At 36.5% G+C, this 19,845-nt stretch overlaps 2 protein-coding genes across 5 annotated transcripts; both read left to right on the top strand.

Annotated features, from left to right (window-relative positions):
* The first annotated feature begins 200 nt into the window (after positions 1 to 200).
* Positions 201 to 16,221, top strand: LOC112566422 (catalase-like). Of its 4 annotated transcripts, XR_003099584.1 has the most exons (14): positions 201 to 350; positions 1,452 to 1,626; positions 5,197 to 5,307; positions 5,639 to 5,769; positions 7,532 to 7,582; positions 7,796 to 7,975; positions 8,291 to 8,482; positions 8,645 to 8,797; positions 9,057 to 9,195; positions 9,678 to 9,829; positions 10,188 to 10,352; positions 12,362 to 12,440; positions 13,630 to 13,719; positions 15,900 to 16,221. XR_003099584.1 is itself a non-coding variant. In XM_025242602.1 (13 exons), exons 1-12 carry the CDS (start codon positions 294 to 296, stop codon positions 12,416 to 12,418), a joined length of 1,563 nt encoding a protein of 520 aa, XP_025098387.1. In that variant the 5' UTR covers positions 201 to 293; the 3' UTR covers positions 12,419 to 12,440; positions 13,630 to 15,588. The 4 variants fall into 4 exon arrangements, 2 of the variants coding, with proteins under 2 accessions (XP_025098387.1, XP_025098388.1); XR_003099585.1 differs by lacking the exon at positions 12,362 to 12,440; XM_025242602.1 differs by lacking the exon at positions 15,900 to 16,221 and having other exon boundaries at positions 13,630 to 15,588.
* A 1,023-nt stretch (positions 16,222 to 17,244) lies between these two features.
* Positions 17,245 to 19,768, top strand: LOC112567218 (protein NDUFAF4 homolog). The gene is made up of 3 exons (XM_025243826.1): positions 17,245 to 17,463; positions 17,705 to 17,802; positions 18,460 to 19,768. Exons 1-3 carry the CDS (start codon positions 17,319 to 17,321, stop codon positions 18,850 to 18,852), a joined length of 636 nt encoding a protein of 211 aa, XP_025099611.1. The 5' UTR covers positions 17,245 to 17,318; the 3' UTR covers positions 18,853 to 19,768.
* The last annotated feature ends 77 nt before the right edge of the window (positions 19,769 to 19,845 follow it).

Here is a 19,845-nt window from a genome sequence, read left to right as displayed (position 1 = left end):
TATTGCCACTCATAATCGTCAGTGAAATAATGAAATGCATCAATTACCAATCGAAGGCAGAAAGAATTCTGGAAGTATCATACAGTGGCATACACATAATGCATCCACAAACGCAGAAAACGTCCGTACAGACACACCCCTCTGCTGTACTTTGAACTGGAGGTCAAGGCTGTGGAGGTCATTGCCAAGTAGACCTATATATTGCGGCCTCAAGTAGGTCACACGCAGTTGAGCGACAGCACTGTAACAAGAAGTGTGCATTCGATACTGCTTATAAAACAAAACTCTACACAATGGCAGAAAGAGACAGAGCCACAAATCAGCTGAAGGAATTCAAGGAAAATCAAGCTGTAAGTGAATCGAGATGTTGTCTTTCTGCTTGCTGATCGACGCCGGTTATTAAGATCGCTGCAATGCAGACGATAACAAATCTGGTAGCGAGTCAAGTAATCGCTCACATTTTCTCTAGAAATTTTTTTCCTTTGTATTAAGTTTGAGGTAAAACAAGAATCTGCAACTGCAAGAATATGTTTTGCATTTTCAGTTTCAACCGCTACGTAGTATTTTGTGCCAGTTTGGGTCACCTCGATACCCGAGCTATGGCTTGGGTCCAAAAGTCAGAGATAAGCAACAGTATTTACGTCCAGATGTATATATGCGTCATTCTGACAACTGTTGATTGTTTTCAAACTTTCATGTGCATACAAAACAGTTAAATATATAATAATAATGGCGGAATTTGTAGGGTGCATTTTCCCTTATTGTGTAATTTCACATTACTTGTTTAGATTTCATTCTTTCGGTTCTTCCTACCATAATTAAAGTATTCATAATTTTCTTCAGCATTTTATATGCATTAGTCAATTAAATGTTCTCTGACAACATTATCTTGAATATTTCACGGTCATGCTCTAATGAAAACAAGTATATTAAAGAATGGACAATCGATCATTTACAGGTCTGTCACTTGTAGGTCCCATTCAGTTTTGCTACATAAAACAAAAGCCAGTTTGGAAGTTCGCACAAGATTAAGATGCCATACATTTCATTGCCTGTTCAAAAAGCATTTCAGAAATAAATTTCCTAAACAGTTTAGAAGGCAACCATTTGTATTTAAGTAACAATTTAAATAATATATAAATATCTGAAACATAACGTGTGGATTTGGGTTTTGGATTTTTTTTTGTGTGTTTTTTTGCTTTTGCTATTGCTTTTTTTCAGAGAAGAAGGGATGATGGTACCAATAAGTGAGGATTACCAATAAGTTACCAATGAGTGCAGGGTTACTGTGAAGTTAAAAAAATTGTGTATTTACAAACAAACCAGCATGAACCCTTACTAATTCATATTGTAGATTTCTTCAGACAAAGTGGCAGCGTAACTTAAAAATTAGAGTGTTTGAACATCAACATGACCTTATTACACCTCCCACTTTGCATATTTCACAACAGGGCCAGAAAAGTGCTATTACAACAGGTGCAGGATCTCCAGTTGGCTCCAAAAATGCTGTAATGACAGTGGGGCCACGAGGGCCTCTTCTTGCACAAGACTTTGTGTTTTTTGATGAAATGATGCATTTTACCAGAGAGCGAATCCCAGAACGAGTGGTGCATGCCAAAGGGTCAGGTGAGTTTGTCAAAGTATAGAACGAATGTCAAAATATGATCACATTCATGCAATAATAAAATAGCTAAGGTTGCTTTGAAGATTGTGGACATTTTGAGTGTTGTGCTTTACGGAACTCTGTTACATGGGCTGCCGGTATTTTGGTGATGTAATTTTATCTTTAAGAGGCTAATGAATCTTTTGGGTGTATAGTGTGATGTGAACAGTGTCTTGCATTGTGTGATGTGCTGTAGTAACCCATATTTCTGGCACATTCTGTGGTGTGCTGTGGTAACCTATGTGACATATTTTGCTTTTTCATCAGTTCTTTATTAGAAATTCTTAAAAGTATTTTTGTCATTTTTTTAAAATTTGTGCACACCTATTACATGTTAAAATATTTTGTTGTTAATTTAAACCCCAGCCAGAGCTATTAGTCTACAAACTGAGTTAAGTTAAATCCTGATAATTTCTGTTAGTGTTTGTGAGCCTTTAGCTTGCAGCTGTAGTTCATAACAATTCATGCAGAAGTTACATGCACTAAAATTAACTTGTTTAAGGAGTTCTGTGAATTACTTTTATTGAGAAAAGATACAGACATTTGACACTATCTTGTATGTGCTATTATTAAGAAGCTCTTGGCAATTTGTTTGCAAAGTGTTTTAAGTAACATCTGACCTGCAGTATATGTGTCACCGATAGCACATGGCCATGGAGTAACTGTCACTTATAAATTATTGTATTTGATTTCATATAAAACATGTCTGATATTTTTGCTTATATCCTACTGATCTGAGTACCAAAAAAGGTGTTTCTCATAAGCCCAGGCTAAATACTTGAGGAAGTGATGTATTACTGAATTTATATTTTTGAATACTAGGTTTTATGTTATTTTTAGAGAGTTCAAGAGATGAGAGGTGGGGAAATGAAGCTAAAAAGTTCACCAAAAAATTTAGTTTTGTAGAAGTCAATGATTAAATATTCCAGCTTCTTTAAGCTTTCAAAGATGGGGGATCAAGTATGTTTGACATTAAAATGCTTCAGCTATTAAAAATATATTATGGTATTGAAATGATTCACATAACATGCCCATAAAATGAATGAGTAGGCTAAAATAAATGCTTAAAATGCACGCATTAATGTCTTTTTCTAAGTCATCAAATGTTTCACAAGATCGAATGACCTGATGACATTTAAGACTTTTTAATCAATTGGCGATGTCAGGATCTGACACACATAAAACGCCAGTAACAAATGACCAACCAGGCTGGAAACCACATAGAAGCACCATCTGTTCACTGTATCTAGCCATTAACGTCTTGAAATAGTTTTTTATAGGACAAGTCAGGTACCAGACAAGAAGAAAACAGCATTGATGATCAGTTGTAAAAATGTGTTGCACCTGTGACTGAGTACTGCTTCCCTACATGCTTGCAGGCAACCACACACAAACATGCACACAAAAACATACACAATGATGTCAGTGTCAGTGATATGAGAACATCATGTTAATGTTTTTTCAAAATCTTTACCAACATTTTCTGTTGAAGTAACACATGTAATAATAATAATCAGGGCTTCTGCTTACGCAAAAATTGCGTACAGTACGCATTAAAAGTTCGGAGGACTCTTTCAGTTTTCGTCAATGGGGTCCCCTTCATATTTGGGCGAAGAACAGGGACCACTTAAAAATCTGAAGAAGGGGTCCCTGGGACCCCAAAGAATTTAGCCTTAGCAGAAGCCCTGATAATAATCATCATAATAATGAGGATTTATATAGTGCCTTTCCAAAGATTTGCTCATATAAAAATTGCATTAAAATAAAGATGTCACAGTGTAAAAAAGATAAATCAAACATATAATCTGTGACTTTCCCATAAATAAAAGGTGTGATCCTGCATAATTTGGTTATGATGGAGCAGACAATGTGGTTTTGCATAGTACTCCGCACAGACACACATTACCACACTTTTCCTTTGTTAAAAGATATAATTACTAGCTAGTCAAGTGATTTGCTAGGAAGAGAGAACAATAATAAAGTAATATATAAAAAGTTAATATAAAATTATCTATAAAGCATTGTAATCAGTTTAACAGTACAATTCTCATTGTCACATTATTCATCTTGAAAGAAACCCTCAAAAGTAAATGCAATACACAAACAGCATTTCAAATGTAGAAATGCTTAGATAACTTGATCATGCCATATGGCATAGCAGGCCTGTACCAGTGTTCACTGGAGCTACTGACACTTCTAATCTGAAGATCCAACAGAAAGAACGATAGTCACATCAAACTTGTTTAAGACAAAGGTAGCATCCTTCTCAGATCAGGGGCACCACCCTGTTACGAAAGGAAAAAAGAAATGTTGAGATTTCTTTCCTTTATAACAGCTGTTAAAAGCTAGTATGGAAATTATTCTTTAACTCTGGCTGCAGTTATAGATATATAGTATGCAGCAGTTTCTTTTGTGAAGGCTGTTTTCTCTACGCCTGAATAAGTGTTATGTCGTTAAATTTAATGATGCATACATTTAGTGTTTCTGATTCTTTTGAAGACCTCATTTGGTCTGTTGAAGTACGCCGCTGATGCAGATATGCAGGCCTCTCCAAGGGGTAGTACCTTATGTAGAGAGAAACTATGGCATAACACAGTTTTGTTTATATTAAGCTTCTATTTGTTAAATTGTCCTAGCAGAAGGATGAACTTGCCTGGATTTTTTTCAAAGGAGATTAAAAGATGTTAAGATATATGGGAGTGGGGTGGAGACCAGGACTGGGGGGGAACTATGCTGTGGAAGCAGGTACATGATGTATGTAGAATGTTTTGACACCACGATGATAGCACACCTGTGATTAAACATGCGAGAACCATGAGCCACTAGATCAGCTTTGTCTTCTTTGGTAATTTATCTCTATGGCATCAAGGTTTTTTTCTGGTAGACTTCTTTCCTTTGCTATCCCACCAAAAACTCTTCATCGCTCCCCCCCCCCCCCCCAAAAAAAAAAAAGAAGTTAAAAAAATGATTACAAGGTGTAGAGTACTCACAAATGGAAAGGATTTGTAGACAAATCAACCATCTATGTCTTTAGCCAAACTTCACAAACTGAAGAGCATAAATGAAGCAGCTATGCTTTGGAAAACCTAAAAATTTCAAAATCTACATGTTTATCAAGATGGATAAGTATATTTACAACTAAAAAAAACTAAAATATATCAACTAAATATACTGTTTAAGGAAGTCATAATATTGTCAAAACACACAAAGATACATACAAAGTATATTCTAAATATACATATTTATATTACAGACATAAAAGGAGAAATTACTTGCAGCTACTATGTCTGGTTTTTTTTTTCAATTTTTCCATCCTTTAATGGAATAGCTTAGGAAATTTATTTTTGCAGCGTAATCCAGCACAGGTCAAGGTTTGTCATTGCGATATAGGCCAGTGCAGGTCAAGCTATTGGTCTTGTGTTGTAGAACTATTACTGGCATGGCCTTTTCATACAAAACTGTTTTTAAAACTAATTTAAAAGCTGACTAAGAATAATAAATGAAAAAAATTGTCATGTCTTTCTGTTTAACAGGAGCCTTTGGCTATTTTGAGGTCACCCATGACATCACCAAGTACACTAAGGCCAAGCTTTTTAATCAAATCGGCAAAAGAACACCTCTTGGTGTGCGTTTCTCCACAGTGGGTATGTGTTGTCAGGCATGATGGGGCTTTTAGCTGCTAAATAATATTTTTGCTCCGGCTTTGCATGTATGGACATAAACAGATACTGAGAAAGTACTGATAGAGGCTTTTTAATTTTATCTATATGTAAACAAGCACTTTATTGAAAGGGTCCATTTTATAAGCTAATTTTTGCCTTGTTTATTTTAGATAAGATAATCTGTAACATAGACAACTCATTGTTCCTGCTGATGCACATCCAATTGCGCATTAGGTAAAACATAAGGTGCTTAAATGCACCAGTGAATTATGAGAAGGGTCTATGCTATAAACTCTGTGTATGTACATAACAGGTGGTGAGAAGGGCTCAGCAGACACAGCTCGTGATCCCCGAGGCTTTGCTGTCAAGTTCTACACAGAAGATGGCAACTGGGATCTGACGGGCAATAACACACCCATTTTCTTTATTCGAGATCCAATACTGGTATGTACTATTGAGTTGTTTCCTTTACCTGTTGCAGTACTTTCTGTATGCATTTTTTTATTTATCACTGTTATTTACCATTTTCTGTTGATGTACTTTCCAACCTTACAAGAGACTGTAGCATGGTAGATCATGGCTCTAGAACAGGGGTGGGCAATTAATTTTCCCAAGGGGCCGCATGAGATATTGGGATGGTTTTAGAGGACCGGACTTATATAGTTAACTCAGTTTTACCCAATACTGTATATATAGTATATATACTGGCGGGTGGGCCAGTGGGAGGGCCAGTCAGAGACAGGAGGCGGGCCGGATCCGGCCCGCGGGCCAGCCTTTGCCCAGGTCTGCTCTAGAACATGCTGTAGTATTTTGCCTGGTTTTGTGACAAACCATTTTAAATTTCAAAAACAACCATTGTACTTTCACTTTGTTCTAAGTATGCTATATAACAATGACCTGTTTTTCAAATTAACCATTCCATATAAGTATGTCTGACAACACCCACAGTTCCTAGTAGTTAAAATAACACTTCCTTTAATCCAGCAAATAACTTTTTGCTTTAAAAATGTTTTAAGTCATGAAATGTTTCATCGGTGGATGTGAATAAATGATTTATGAGAGCCCAAGGTTTTCATCTTTTACATAGCAAAGTCACATTTATTCATGATTGTGATTGGAATTACAGCATGACAACCATCCTTTCTATTTGATTTTTTTTACACATGCACATACCTAAATGTGGTGCACATATGTACACTATACACAGTGCAGTAACATACAAAAACAGCATTAATTATATAGCAGGTGAGACAGTATACCCAGCATCCCCTGCATTGATTTCTAGGAGTGACTTTATGGTCAGCTAATAACCTACTGTTGAGAAGCTTTGCTGATAACATAAAAGATTGATTAATACATGTACTTATTTTGATTTTTATATGTATTATATACTGTATTCTTACAAAACAAGAAAAAAGGAAGTTTTATTAAAAGTAGTCAAGAAGAAAAAAATATATTTACAGTGCGGTGTTTCATGATAATAGAAGTTTACATCATCAAGGTTACAAGATGATTCATCTGTCTTTCGGTATTTACACCAGTAGTTTCTTAGTACATCAGAAGTGAGAATATTATTAGCATCATAGAAGTTATTATTAACACTAGGCATCATAAATGAAAAGATTATAGGAAAAGGTTTATGTTTATTGACATGTATAATGATTCATGGGTTGGGTGAGGGGTACTAGTGGGGCGTTAGAGAGTTAGGCAAAGGCAGTAATATGCAAGCTTACATGAATAGCCCTAAATAAACTGCAAGGGGCCCATGAAGGGCCTGCTTCTACACCTACCAGGCAGGGGTTTTGACAACCCTCAAGGGGCCCATTTCTTTGTTAGGGATTCATGGGGCAGATGAACTCTTGTAAGTGAAGCAGTTCAATCCCATATTCTAGGGTCAAATGTATTATGTTGTCTAACTGGGCTATAAATGTGACCTTTTTCATGACCTTTGTTTGCCCGAAAAGAGTTTATATTATCAAAAGAAGTGACATATATCTATAGTATTAAATAAAATTATTTTTCCTGATTACTGTAGCTCTTGGCATGTGTTTAGATGTAAATTACATGCTATACAAGGCTGTATACAATAATAATTTATCAGTTCATTAGCATTTAGAAATCTTTGTAGGACTGTCAAGAAGTGTATTTGCAATAAAATTAAGATGCATATAACTAATATTGTTTGTGTAATCTTTGTTTTTTTCAGTTTCCCAGTTTCATTCACACTCAGAAGAGGAACCCAGCCACAAACTTGAAAGTCAGTAAAATTAACCTAAAAAAGCAGAAGCCTCATTATCATTATAAAGTAAAATTAACATGCTAGCTAACTAAGGATTTGTAAAGGAGTGGGGGCGAATTTACATTTGTATTGATATTTTAATGAGGATTAAAAGTCAGTACAGGGCATAGTATTGATATTTTAATGAGGGTTAAAGGTCAGTACACGACCTGGCAACTTTCTGTGCCTCAGGACCCAGATATGGTGTGGGACTTCATCACACTGAGACCAGAGACAACCCATCAGGTGTGCTTCTTGTATTCAGATAGAGGAACACCTGATGGCTATCGCCACATGAATGGATATGGAAGTCACACCTTCAAACTTGTCAACAAAGACAATCAGGCTGTCTACTGCAAGTTTCACTTCAAGGTCATAGAGCTTTCAGATAGCTTCCTATTTATTAGGATATATTTTATCTTTCTTAGTTGTTATTATCTTAGTCAACTACTGATTATATTTTTACACATTGACAATCTTATTCTTCACATTATGTGTGGATTCTGTTTTATATTATTGTATCCTTAAGTTAATTGTTAGCTATGCTGAAGTGTTATAGTTGATGGCATCACTGTTCATCAAAGTTAAAAGCTCAGTGCATTATTGCATAAAACACAAAGCGTTTGACACTAGAGGTCTTAAGTGTATCAGAAAATCATTGCAACTCAAATGTGTTTCCTTTTGCAGACTGACCAGGGCATCAAGAATCTGATGGCCAACAGGGCGATGGATCTTTGTGCATCAGACCCAGACTACTCACAACGGGACCTCTATAATGCCATTTCAGAAGGAAACTTCCCATCATGGAGCCTATACATCCAGGTCATGACCTTCGAGGAGGCAGAAAAATTCCGCTTCAATCCTTTTGACCTAACAAAGGTAAGGCTGTAAAGTAGATACTGAAAATTATGCTTATAACCATTGAACAAGAATAAAAGAATGTAAGGTTTTTGAACCAGTAGAATAAAAAAACTTCAAGAATTAGAAGTATGCTTTCTAGAGTATTAAAACTTTTTTTATCATAGATGGTGCATCTTTCAGATTTGGCCACATGGTGAATATCCACTGATCCCTGTTGGGCGCATGGTTCTGAACCGCAATCCCAAGAACTACTTTGCTGAAGTTGAACAGATTGCCTTCTCGCCTTCACACATGGTGCCTGGTATTGAGCCCAGTCCAGACAAGATGTTGCAGGTTTAGTAACACTGTTTCAGTCTTCACTACTTAAGCTTTAAGGAAGCTTTCAAATTTGTAAGAAGTCTTAATGGGTAATTTATAGCATTTCGGTGCACAACATACCATTCTGTTTGTGTCGCCATTGTGGCATCTTGGTGTACTGTGGTTTAAAAACTCTACTTCTTTTTAAAAAATGTCATGAATCCCTGATACACATCATCTGAATCATGCAGATGACAGAAAAACTTGCATTGTTATTTTAATCTTGGCAACACAGGGCCGTCTCTTCGCATATTCAGACACTCACCATCATCGCCTTGGCAACAATTACCTGCAGATTCCTGTTAACTGTCCCTTCAATTCCAAAGTGCAGAACTATCAGCGAGATGGTGCTCAGTGTGTCAATGATAACCAAGGTATTTCATTAATCATCACTTGTGATGTCTGACATTTCATCACTTATCATCTGCAGTGTCTGATATTTCGTTACTCATTATCTTTAATGTTTATATTAAATAGCAGAAGAATAATGATGAGTTGCTCAATTTTTCTATTTCTGTGTACTGCTAAGATTGTCCCATTGCTTTCTACTGAAATAATAGATGTCTCAGATCCTGGATGTCATGATGGCACCTTAGTGCTAGTATAGGCTGATAACTAGTTTCTAGGCCTACTGGTCTGTAGTGCATTCTGTCCCTCTGCACTACTTCATACTCACTTTTTCAACTCTGAATATTACTCCTTATATGAATTTCACAAGAAAAGTACCTTCCTAAAGTTAGCTTGTGCCCTGAAGGTACTTAGATACCAGCATCTGCCCCAAGAACATTGAATATGTTGAATTATTTTTTTTCAAAGCCATATAGTTTTTAAATTTATGTATTATGTTTGTGTATAGGTGGTGCTCCTAACTACTACCCCAACAGTTTCTCTGGTCCTGTTGATGACAAGAAATATTTGGAATGCCCACAGCATTTTGCTGGGGATGTGACCCGCTACAACACTGAAGATGATGACAACTTTACACAACCTGGAGTCTTCTGGAATAAGGTTAGAATCTTGTGTGATCTGTAACACCGGAAACTTCAACAATCAGTGAAAAAGCATTGGATAACACATGCAAGCGTGCCCTTTCGCCTTCACATATGGTGCCTGGTCCTGAGCCCAGTTCAGACAAAATATACAAAGTGTGTGTGTACATACTGAGGTGTACTCATTCATCTATGAACAACTGGTATGCAGTATTTCAAGTTCTAGTTTATGATGGCAGAAATTATGAATACCTTGATTTTGAGAACAAATTATATGCATTTACATTCTTGCTTGGTTTATGTGCACACACTCCTCCTCTCATTCATACTGTTACAGAATGTCTGTAAACTGTTTAACCTCCTCCAACTGACCACAGGTGCTGTCATCTGAAGAGCGTGCACGGTTGGTGGAGAATATTGTTGACCATCTCAGGCTTACTTTGGACTTCATCCAAGAACGTGCTGTCAAGAATTTCACTGCTGTAGATCCTGAGTTTGGGAACCGTGTGAGACAGGGATTAAATGCTTTCAAGTCTCCAAAGGTAGTCTCCCTATTGAATCTTATGCTCATGTAATTGTTTGAGAAAAGCATTCTTGAAGTTTATTTACTTCTAAGAAATAATTTTTTGTCTTCCTGCTAATATTTGCCTAAATGTATTAGTGTACACAAATTATTTTATATATATCATCACAGTAAATGTGCGTAGCACCCATTCCTGGTATGCGTAGCTGAACATTCGTGTTCTTTTTCCTTGACAAGAGATAACTACTCTGCCAATGTGGGCCTCTCTAAATTAATTACCGAAAAACAAAATTTCTTCTTCCACATGAAACACATTTAAAAATTTTATTAAAAAATTACAAATCTTTAAACCTTACCTCTAAACTAAAATGTGCAGTTACTACGTACAATAATATGCACAAAAATAATACAGTCCTGTGCTCAAACCCAGTTTTTCTGGCATGCAGTCCAAAAATGGCAAAAAAAAAAAAAAAAAAATTCTCACATTTTGAGGAACTCACTAACCATAATGCTAAAGTCTGTAGAGAATGACACTTCACAAGTTCCACAGAGGTCTCAGACTGAGCTCTATATGTTTAATGTGAATACATACAGAATTCCAGGAGTCAGCTTTACTGTGAAAACAGAATTTCTGGAATCAGCTTTGTGGGGGGGGTTATTGGTTTTTTACGCTGTGCCAGCAACTGAGGCTATATTACGTCAAGCAGCCAGCCCTGTAAACAGATGCCACGTGCAGAGAAACAACTGCGTGCCCGAGACGAGAAATGAACTCTGGGCAGCCAACCTTCACTGTATTGGTGACAGGCGCTAACCGTTGCGCCACCAGACCGCTGAATCAGCTTTGGAGGTTAATGTCCTTCAACACACAACTGATAGTAATAGTGCTGCATCTGAGGTTGACATCTTCCAGCAAAAACAGCAGAATACATGTTCCATCTCTTGGGCCAAACATTTTCATTGGGGATAGCTGTTTGATGGCAAAGCAGGGCGTTTTCTACTCCAAGTAGAAGATTGTAGCTACACTTGTGGTCAACATGTAGTGGAAATATTGTCTTCCATACTGATCATGATCTTCCACAAACCCCATGTACAGCATATGCAATAACGCTTCAAAAACAACTAGTATTTCAAACTTTCATGTTTCAAAATTTCTTTCACATTTAACACATCAAACTACACTGTGATGGTCTGTGGACTCCTTCAGATGTAATCTGATACTACAAGCCTATGGCTTCATAGGGAAAACAAATGCTGCAGGCCTGCAAAAGAAAGGAGAAGAGGAAGATTTGTTAAGTGCATTTCCCCATGTGCACACGAGCTCAATGCACTGCATAACAGTCGGCCATACAGAAACTTAACCCTTAGAGCACGATGAGCCACGATCGTAGCTTTGTCAGGGAAGCACAGGGAAGGCAATTTTCATTACTTTTATTGCAAAGTTCAAGCTTTCTCCTTTCTAATGTTTACCTGAGAGCAGAAATAAAAATTAATTTCAGTCACTGTTGTCTTCACAGTCTTCAGTTATCAGCCAGTCTTTGTAATGCTTATACTTTTATGCTGTGCTAAGAGGATTAAGCAAACAGAAGACATAATAAATGGATGAAAAAAAATTAGGAGTGGGTAGAACTGTACTGATAAGACAAAATATTTCTAAAAGAGAAAGGTTTTGAGACTGGATTTGAAGGTTTCGAAAGTAGGCACAGTTCAAAGATAGGGAGGAATTCCAAACAGTGAGGCGAGAGAAGGAAAAGGAGTGTCTACCAAATTTTTCCTGTCTGATGCATGGTACAGTGAGCTGCATTATAAATATATAAAGCTAGCCAGCCTTTTATAACTTTTAAGAACAAGTTTAGGAATTCAAGAGACAAATGAAGAACCCAAGTTTCTAATGTTTTTAGAATTCATTGCATGCAACAGGGTTTTTATTCTTTTTTTTTTTTGTGGATTTCTGAAATCATGAAAAAATCCAAGCAGATGTGTCCTTTGATCATGGCTGTTATTTGATGTATCACTTGCATTTCCTTACAGACCAATGGAATTGGAGTTTATATCACTAAGCTTCAAGCTGGAATGACTAGACTTTGAATGCCAAAAAAGAACTACTTCTGTGGGTAACATACAAGATACATTTAAGTATCCCTAGGACACCTCTGACTTTTTATCTGTCAAGTCTGAGGAAACACAGAGAGGGCCTAGGGCATTCATTTTGCTTGCAAACAGATGTGGCTGCCAGGGTCAAACTGACATTGATAGTTCTGTAAGTCTAAATCTGGAGATGGTTACAGTCATAAGATTTAGAATGTCATTCACATTGTAAATGGTATGACTTGTGAAGATGGATGGTGGAGAAGAACTAACATTTAAATTGCTGTAAGATCTGGAGGTGCATGTAAATATTATTAGCTCAAGTTATCAGGATGGTTGCTTGACTACCATATAATGGCTTATAAGCTACACTTCTTGGTGCTGGGTGAAAAATATATGATTTCAGTATAAAAGCATTAAGAAATATTAACTGTTCTCAGCTGTTGCTTGGATAGTGTGGCGGGTTGTGAAATAGTCATCTGGTACTAATCCAACAATTCTCACCAGCAGCTGGACTGCTACACTTTTAAGGTCTTGAGTGTGACTACAGATTCATTATAGATGGCAAGACAGTCACTTCTAATTTGACCTTTTAAACATTCATTGAATTCAAGTCCCTATTTACCATTTGTCAGAAGTACTTTGAGAGTGAATCTGAGTGTGAAGTTTCATTATTGTTACTGAAAATAAACATTTCACGATTTGTCAGAAGAGAATGTTGATTGAACACATATGCAATAGTGTATCACAGTTTACTTTCCTTCTATGCTATTTTTTGATACTTTTGGACAGACGGCACCTCCTAACAAAACTTGCCACAATGTCTTGGATTAATTATAAATTGTACAGTCCGTGCGCACATTTTCATTGGGTAAATGCCAAACGGTTTTATGAAACAGTGTTAGCATTTTTCCTTTTGTGCCCAACTGTTTCTCTACTTCTTGTGCTGATTTTATTTGTTATTGCACCTTACCAGTGTTTTGCTGATTAACCCTTTCTCTTCAAAGATGTTCACTTTGCAAGACTTGTGACACAGTCACACAGGCTTCCCTATCATACTCTTATTTGTATTGGAGATTTTGTCATTCACATTGTCTTGCACTGATGTACAGCAAGTATATAACATTTTTGATTCATCACTTCAGCCATTTTACTCCACATGGATGCTTGACCAACATGACCTGATGCTTATGACTCTTCCTCTGTTTCAGTCCTCAGTCCAGGCCAGCCTTTGAACACCCAACCAGCATCTGGATGCAAGATGGCTCTTGGCAGATATAAAGTCTACCCGCTGATCCTTTGTATGTCACAGTTCTTTGTGAAGCAGAGAATGCAGCTGTTTTTACATCATGTTGAAGCACTATTGTCTGCTTCTACATGTTGGACATTTTGCACTGACGATTACCAAAGCTTTCTACATTACTGAAACCAAATATATCAGTTGATACTAATTTCAATCCCTAACTTTTTTTTTTTTTTTTTTGGAATACAGTAAAATCTCCTTATTAAGACCTTAGGTATTGCAACCTAAATTTTTTCACAGACCTACATTCCTATATAAACATTATCTTTATTACAACTACCTCCCCAATGTAACTAAAGACAAACTGTTTGGGCTCTATTATGACCTTTTTGTGGAAGTCATATGCTGAAAAATATTAAATACTTTTTAAAATAGGTTGCTTTTTGCCAACCATTTGTCATGTATTATGACTTCCTACAGAAATAACATAAAATAAATTAAGTAAATTTTGAGACTGCTTGTTCACTAGTTCACTGGTCATTTTGACTTAAACCATATCACTCCAGTCATAGCCACCACCTGCCAGAGGTGTATTGACCCAGCTATGACTATATCATCCCACATAAATATACATTGTCCCAGCATCAAAAGTTGAATTGGCCCATGCCAGAATTGATCATCAATGATACTAGCAGCTATTAATGTCAAATATTACCAATTCATGCACCATCTTACCTAAAATGGCCGCTGGACAATGCATATTCCAAGAACAAATCTGACAATGATGCAGAAGCACAATATTCTCTTAAATCATTGGGGGGTTTTTTAATAAATTTTGTTATTGTTATTCTTCAGTTTATTCTTATTAAATGTACGTGCAGACATTTGGTTAAAATCTCACAACGGTGCATCAGTGTGGTTTTCTTTTAAATCCGTTTTAAAAAAATTCTTTTTTGTAACTATTTTTTAATTTGGAGGTAAATGTATAGCCAGAAGTTAGGTTAACGTCAAACACGTGTCATTACTCGGGCATTTGTTAAGCCTGGACTTGGCTCAATTCAACTTTTGGTGTTATGACAGTGATGTGGTCTTACGTGGGATAATGTGGTTATAGCAGGGTCGATTTGACTCAAGCAAGAGGCAAATATAGCTGGGGTAATATGGTTTTTGGTTGCAGAACTTTCTTTAAAAAATATAAATAACGCATTTTAAGACCACAGTAGACCCATTTGTCTACCACAGTACATTGACTGCTCTTACCTGAAGAGTTAGTTCTCTATAAACTTTAGTCAAACGCAACAATGACAGAATAAGTAAGCATGACCAAATGAAAGCAATACAACAAAGAGAAGCATCCTATGGTTTATAAGACCTTTATTTCAACATTTAAGTAAATGAACTTGAATTTATCTATGTTTGAAGTCATGGTTCGTGAGAGCAGACTGGCTGATTTCCCTTCTACAACCCAACTTTGGTTGATTTTAGCAAGTCTTACTAGGGAGGTTTTGCTGTATAAGATTGACTCTTGGTGTATATATATATATTTTGTTTGTTATTTTGATGATTTTTCACAATACAGCTTTTTGTGACCTCTAATATTCAACACCATAGGTGAAATTACACTCATTGTCTGTAAGCATAACTCCTCAGACATAACATTTAACACCTACAAATTACATCCTTTTCTATATGTATACACTCACGCTACATTAAACATATTCTTGTAGATATTTTCTACACCATAATGAAGCAGGATTCTGACACTTCTGTTCTGCTACAAAATGATGAAACATAGTTACAGAAAAAAAAAATTACTGATTTAAGTGTAATTTAGTTTTTTTCCCAAAATCTGGATATTTTTGCTTTTTCTTGCTTCTGTCACAAAATAAATGTTTTGTTTCTTCACTTACTTGTCAGCTGCAGCATAATCAAAGTATCATCTTTATCACTTTATCAGAGATGGTTGTGCATTAATTATTTTTAACCATGATTTTTTTTTTTATATAATAACACTTTTGCCTCCATTGCCAAGAACTGATCATAGTTCTGCTGGGTGAAAAATTTATAAATAAGGCAACAGAAAGAATGAGGAAGAGAAAATGCCAGATACTATAAATTAATATGTGGATGATTGAAGCTAACCAGGAAATGGGAAATAAACTTTTGTAAACTGCATCATATTGCTGATATCATTGATAAAGATTGTTTTATGACTGTTGTGCTTGGAATTCATTTCAGTTATCAAAACTATATGGCTGTAAAAGATGCAAAATGTACTGTAGCCAGACTGAAGACATTCCTCGCTAAGGTTAACACCACGGCCTTTAGCACCAAATCAGTCTGTTCCCAGACTGATCCACTTCACATGGCTACACTGTTGCTGGACCTTTGGTAGTAATGGCTCCTAAAGCCCTAGTTCCAAACCATGGACATGGATGTGTATTTATGAACTGATGTCTGTATGCCGAGACTCACTCTTGGCCTCTTGCGAAGTGATCCGCTGTTAGTCTCGGCGAGCCATAACAAAAAATGTGAATAAACCAGAAGCTATGTCGTTTAATGTCTCGTTTTAGTAGTTAATCTGAAATGTGAATAAACTGAAAGCTTACTGATATGGAGCCTCGTTCTAGCAGTTAAGTGAAAAAAATCGTCTGCCAGCTGTCCAGGGGATATAAGTTCGTGTTCCAAACAGACCATTCCTCCATGTTGTACCAAAAGGATGGAAGTTTCCAGGCTGCCATTTGTGCCTCAAGTTGTCAGTATTGCTAGACGCCATGTCTGATGAGGGTTAAGACTGTTCCTTTGTGGTCACTTAGGTCTTTCTTGCCTGTTTTGGATGCAGATGACATTTATCTTGTTATCTGTTAGGAATGCCTGTAGCTGTCACATTGGCTTTACACATCTGATGACAATTGCCACATCTTCACAACAAATCACAAGATTGTCTTGGACTGTCCAAAACTACTAAACATATTAATAATGGATTCTTTTTGTTTTTCTTCTTTTTTCTGCACCAAGGAATTTGACAAGACAACTAGTAGAATCTTTCACAATCAATATTCAGCACCCTTCTGTATTCAAAATCACATTAAGAAACATACACTTATCTTCCAGTCTTCATTAACCATGCTGGTAATGAATACCAACAGGAAACAATACTATGAATCAACCTTCCTGGAGGGAATTGAAAAAAATCTCCCCATATAAAATTTCACTTACTTTCACACTTCAAGACTCAAAGCATCAGGCTGTTCAAAAAAATACTGCTATTAACCCAGAATATCTCTAAATCATAAATCAAAATTCGAGGAAAACAACTGATACAACAGTAAAATACATACTTTTATCTTTCAAATCTACCCCTAATCTAAACCTCTGTGTGTGTGTGTGGAGACATTTCTTTGAAGTAATGTTTTTTGTGTAATTTTTGTTCCTATTTTCATGTAATGCAATATGCTCATGATTTTAGGCTTGCATGACACACTTGATCAAAAAAATAGCTGGAATGGCGTTAACGTCGATGCTACAAGCCGCCATAGGACACAAGGGAAACCACTCTTTGAGTCGAAACCGAACGGTCAAGGGAAGACACTCTCATTACTTTGGTGACGTGCAGAAAGAAATCCATTTCAAACAATAAAGAAATATAGAATCGACATGGGGAAAGTTATTTCGAAAGCTACACGACCTATACGGAATTTTAATATAGAGAACCGTGTTCAAAAAGTGATACAAACAGAGAAACCACGTCCAGCACCTCGACACCCGACAACAGTGGCAGCTTACGAAAGTCATGCAAAGGGTACGACATTTTTACTGAGTGTTGGTGCATCCAAGGTCAGACCAGTTATGAATTACATCTAACTTAAAGATTGTAAATAATGGAACCAAAATGCAGACATATAATTTAGATTCACATCTGAAATGGGATGAATTTTTATTTTACAGACAGCTCATGCAAAACTGTTAGTGTCATTACCAAAAAAACAAAAGCGTTAACGTCATTTTGTACCTAATTTATTTATTTTATTACTCTTTTATAGATCACCCAGAGTTCTTCCATGAACACAATACAAAAAACTTGAAACTTGATGAGAACCTGAGGAAGATTCGTGTAAACTCAATTGGAGACAACCCAGAGGTATGCGGGAAAGTTTTGTTTTATTACACTGCTTTCAAGAAGAAAATTGTTTGGGGTGAGGGGATAGCATGGCATAAGGGAGCAGATGTAGAGTTGTCTTTGCGGCTAAGACCGCTATGTGTCCAGGTCAATATGTGTGTGCTTGTGGCGCAAAAGTTGAATCAGTCACTGATGACACAAGTAGCTATTAATGTGGAATATTACCAACAGTGGCTATTTTTGTTTCGTAAAATGGGGGTTGAACTTGTTTGCATGGTATTTGTTTAAAATAGGAAGCTAAGCTTTCATATTTATAGAGTTTGAACCACATTTGGCTCTGTTGGTATTATTTGATGTTCATAGCTACTTGTGTCATCGGTGATCAATCTTAGCCTGATCATAACTTGTAACAAACAGAAACAAAAATGATGCAAAAACAATTACATGAATGTGTTGTTTTGTGCATGACTGTTTAGCCTGATTAAAATAAAATTGTTTCCATTCTTCAATGAATGTGTATGAATTTCACATTTTTAGTAAAACTTTCTAATGTCAGAAACGAAACTGTCATGGAACATCTTAGGTTGGAGTTTGATTTTTGTATCGATTTACATCATTTTTAGAACAGTGTTTTAGAACGTTCTGAAGGTTAATTCAGATGAAAATTAAATATTGCAGATTGAAGCTAAATCGAGCCGTCATATGCCTGAAGACCGTAGCAAAGCAATTTCGTGGGAATATGGTATTCCAGAACCTGATGTCATCCGGGAAGGTTGCATCACCTTACGGCAAGCTCTGGCATTCATTTCACAGCACCACTTGAACCCCAAAGAATTTTCTGCTGAAAGCATAGCCAGAGAACATAAGCTAAATCTAACAGATGTTGAAAATGTCCTGAAGTATTTTCAGGCCTTGCACATGCATATTCCTAAAGCCATGTTGGAAAAGAATCCAAAACTGCTGAGTGCAGCACAAGGCCTGGAGAGCCAGCCTAGTCTGGCCCACGAAGACATGATGAAACTTGGTGACAGCAGCAACATACGAAGCACACCTAGTGCTGGGACTTCCTAGGATTATTTCAGTGCAGTTTTATTTCAGTGAAACTCTTCAGTTGTCAGAAAAGGGCTTACAGTTACTGTGATAAGACGACTTTTATTGTGTCAAAATGTGCACTGACAAAAATACATACATACCAACAGTAGCTGTGTCATGTTTTACTTACTACTCCGTTCAGGGAGAGAATAAAGCTGTTTCTGTGTCTGTAAGTTTTAACAAGAGCTTTCAAAGTCTGGGGCAAAGCTAGCTTGACATCTTGGATAATTTTTGCTAGAATGGTCGATGATACAATGACATATAATGTAGACTGCACATTTGTGCACCGCTAGTTTTGCCTGACCTGGATAATCTTTGTCAGGTTTCCAAACCAGGCACGGAAAGAGGTGGACAGACCTTTGATGAATCAGTGTATAGAACAGCATTGAGTTTTAGTCTTGATGCCAAACAAGCACAGCTTGCAAATCAAATACAACCTGCTTTGGGCTTTCTTGCACAAACACTTGACATGGTCTTTGAAAGTTTAAATGGATTCCAAGTTATTTGATCATCTGAACTTTTTGCCCTTTGAGAAATAAAAGACCAAACTGTTGTGGAGCATATAGAATTGGCGATGATTTCCTTAGTTTTTGATATGCTTAAATTCAAGGAATTGTTTCTCATATATAGAGAGCAAATGTAGTTGATATTCACTCAGTGGCAAACATAGTAGCTGCGCCAGCCAGTTTATAGTGTTGCGAAGGTATGTTTAAGTTGTCTAGAGGTTTCTGTATATGACCTGCAAATGTTACCTTAATAAAATACCTGCTCTTTTTATTTGGTAAGAGACGTTAAAAGATTGATTCATATTAGGGTTATTGAATATGATAGAAAAATTAATAAAAAAATGTAATGGCTATTTGGTTTATTAAAGTGTGCTATTGCATAATCATGACCAATTTCAAGTATGTTGGTGTGTTGGGGGAATGGGTATTTGTATGTGTCCTATCACCACTAGCTGTTGCTTTGCAT

This window comes from Pomacea canaliculata, linkage group LG6, assembly GCF_003073045.1.
Source record: "Pomacea canaliculata isolate SZHN2017 linkage group LG6, ASM307304v1, whole genome shotgun sequence".
In the NCBI taxonomy this organism is placed as follows: Eukaryota; Metazoa; Mollusca; class Gastropoda; order Architaenioglossa; family Ampullariidae; genus Pomacea; species Pomacea canaliculata.
The sequence above is the reverse complement of the archived record's forward strand: the minus strand, read 5'-3'. Positions and strand labels throughout refer to the sequence as shown.

Excerpts from the sequence above, each read along its gene's own strand:
- LOC112566422 (XM_025242602.1), top strand. The coding sequence starts at position 294 with ATGGCAGAAAGAGACAGAGCCACAAATCAGCTGAAGGAATTCAAGGAA. Across the intron at positions 5,308-5,638 it reads TGTGCGTTTCTCCACAGTGG|GTGGTGAGAAGGGCTCAGCA; the intron begins GTATGTGTTGTC and ends TGTACATAACAG. Across the intron at positions 7,976-8,290 it reads ACTGCAAGTTTCACTTCAAG|ACTGACCAGGGCATCAAGAA; the intron begins GTCATAGAGCTT and ends TTCCTTTTGCAG.
- LOC112567218 (XM_025243826.1), top strand. The coding sequence starts at position 17,319 with ATGGGGAAAGTTATTTCGAAAGCTACACGACCTATACGGAATTTTAAT. Across the intron at positions 17,464-17,704 it reads TTACGAAAGTCATGCAAAGG|ATCACCCAGAGTTCTTCCAT; the intron begins GTACGACATTTT and ends ACTCTTTTATAG. Across the intron at positions 17,803-18,459 it reads CAATTGGAGACAACCCAGAG|ATTGAAGCTAAATCGAGCCG; the intron begins GTATGCGGGAAA and ends TAAATATTGCAG.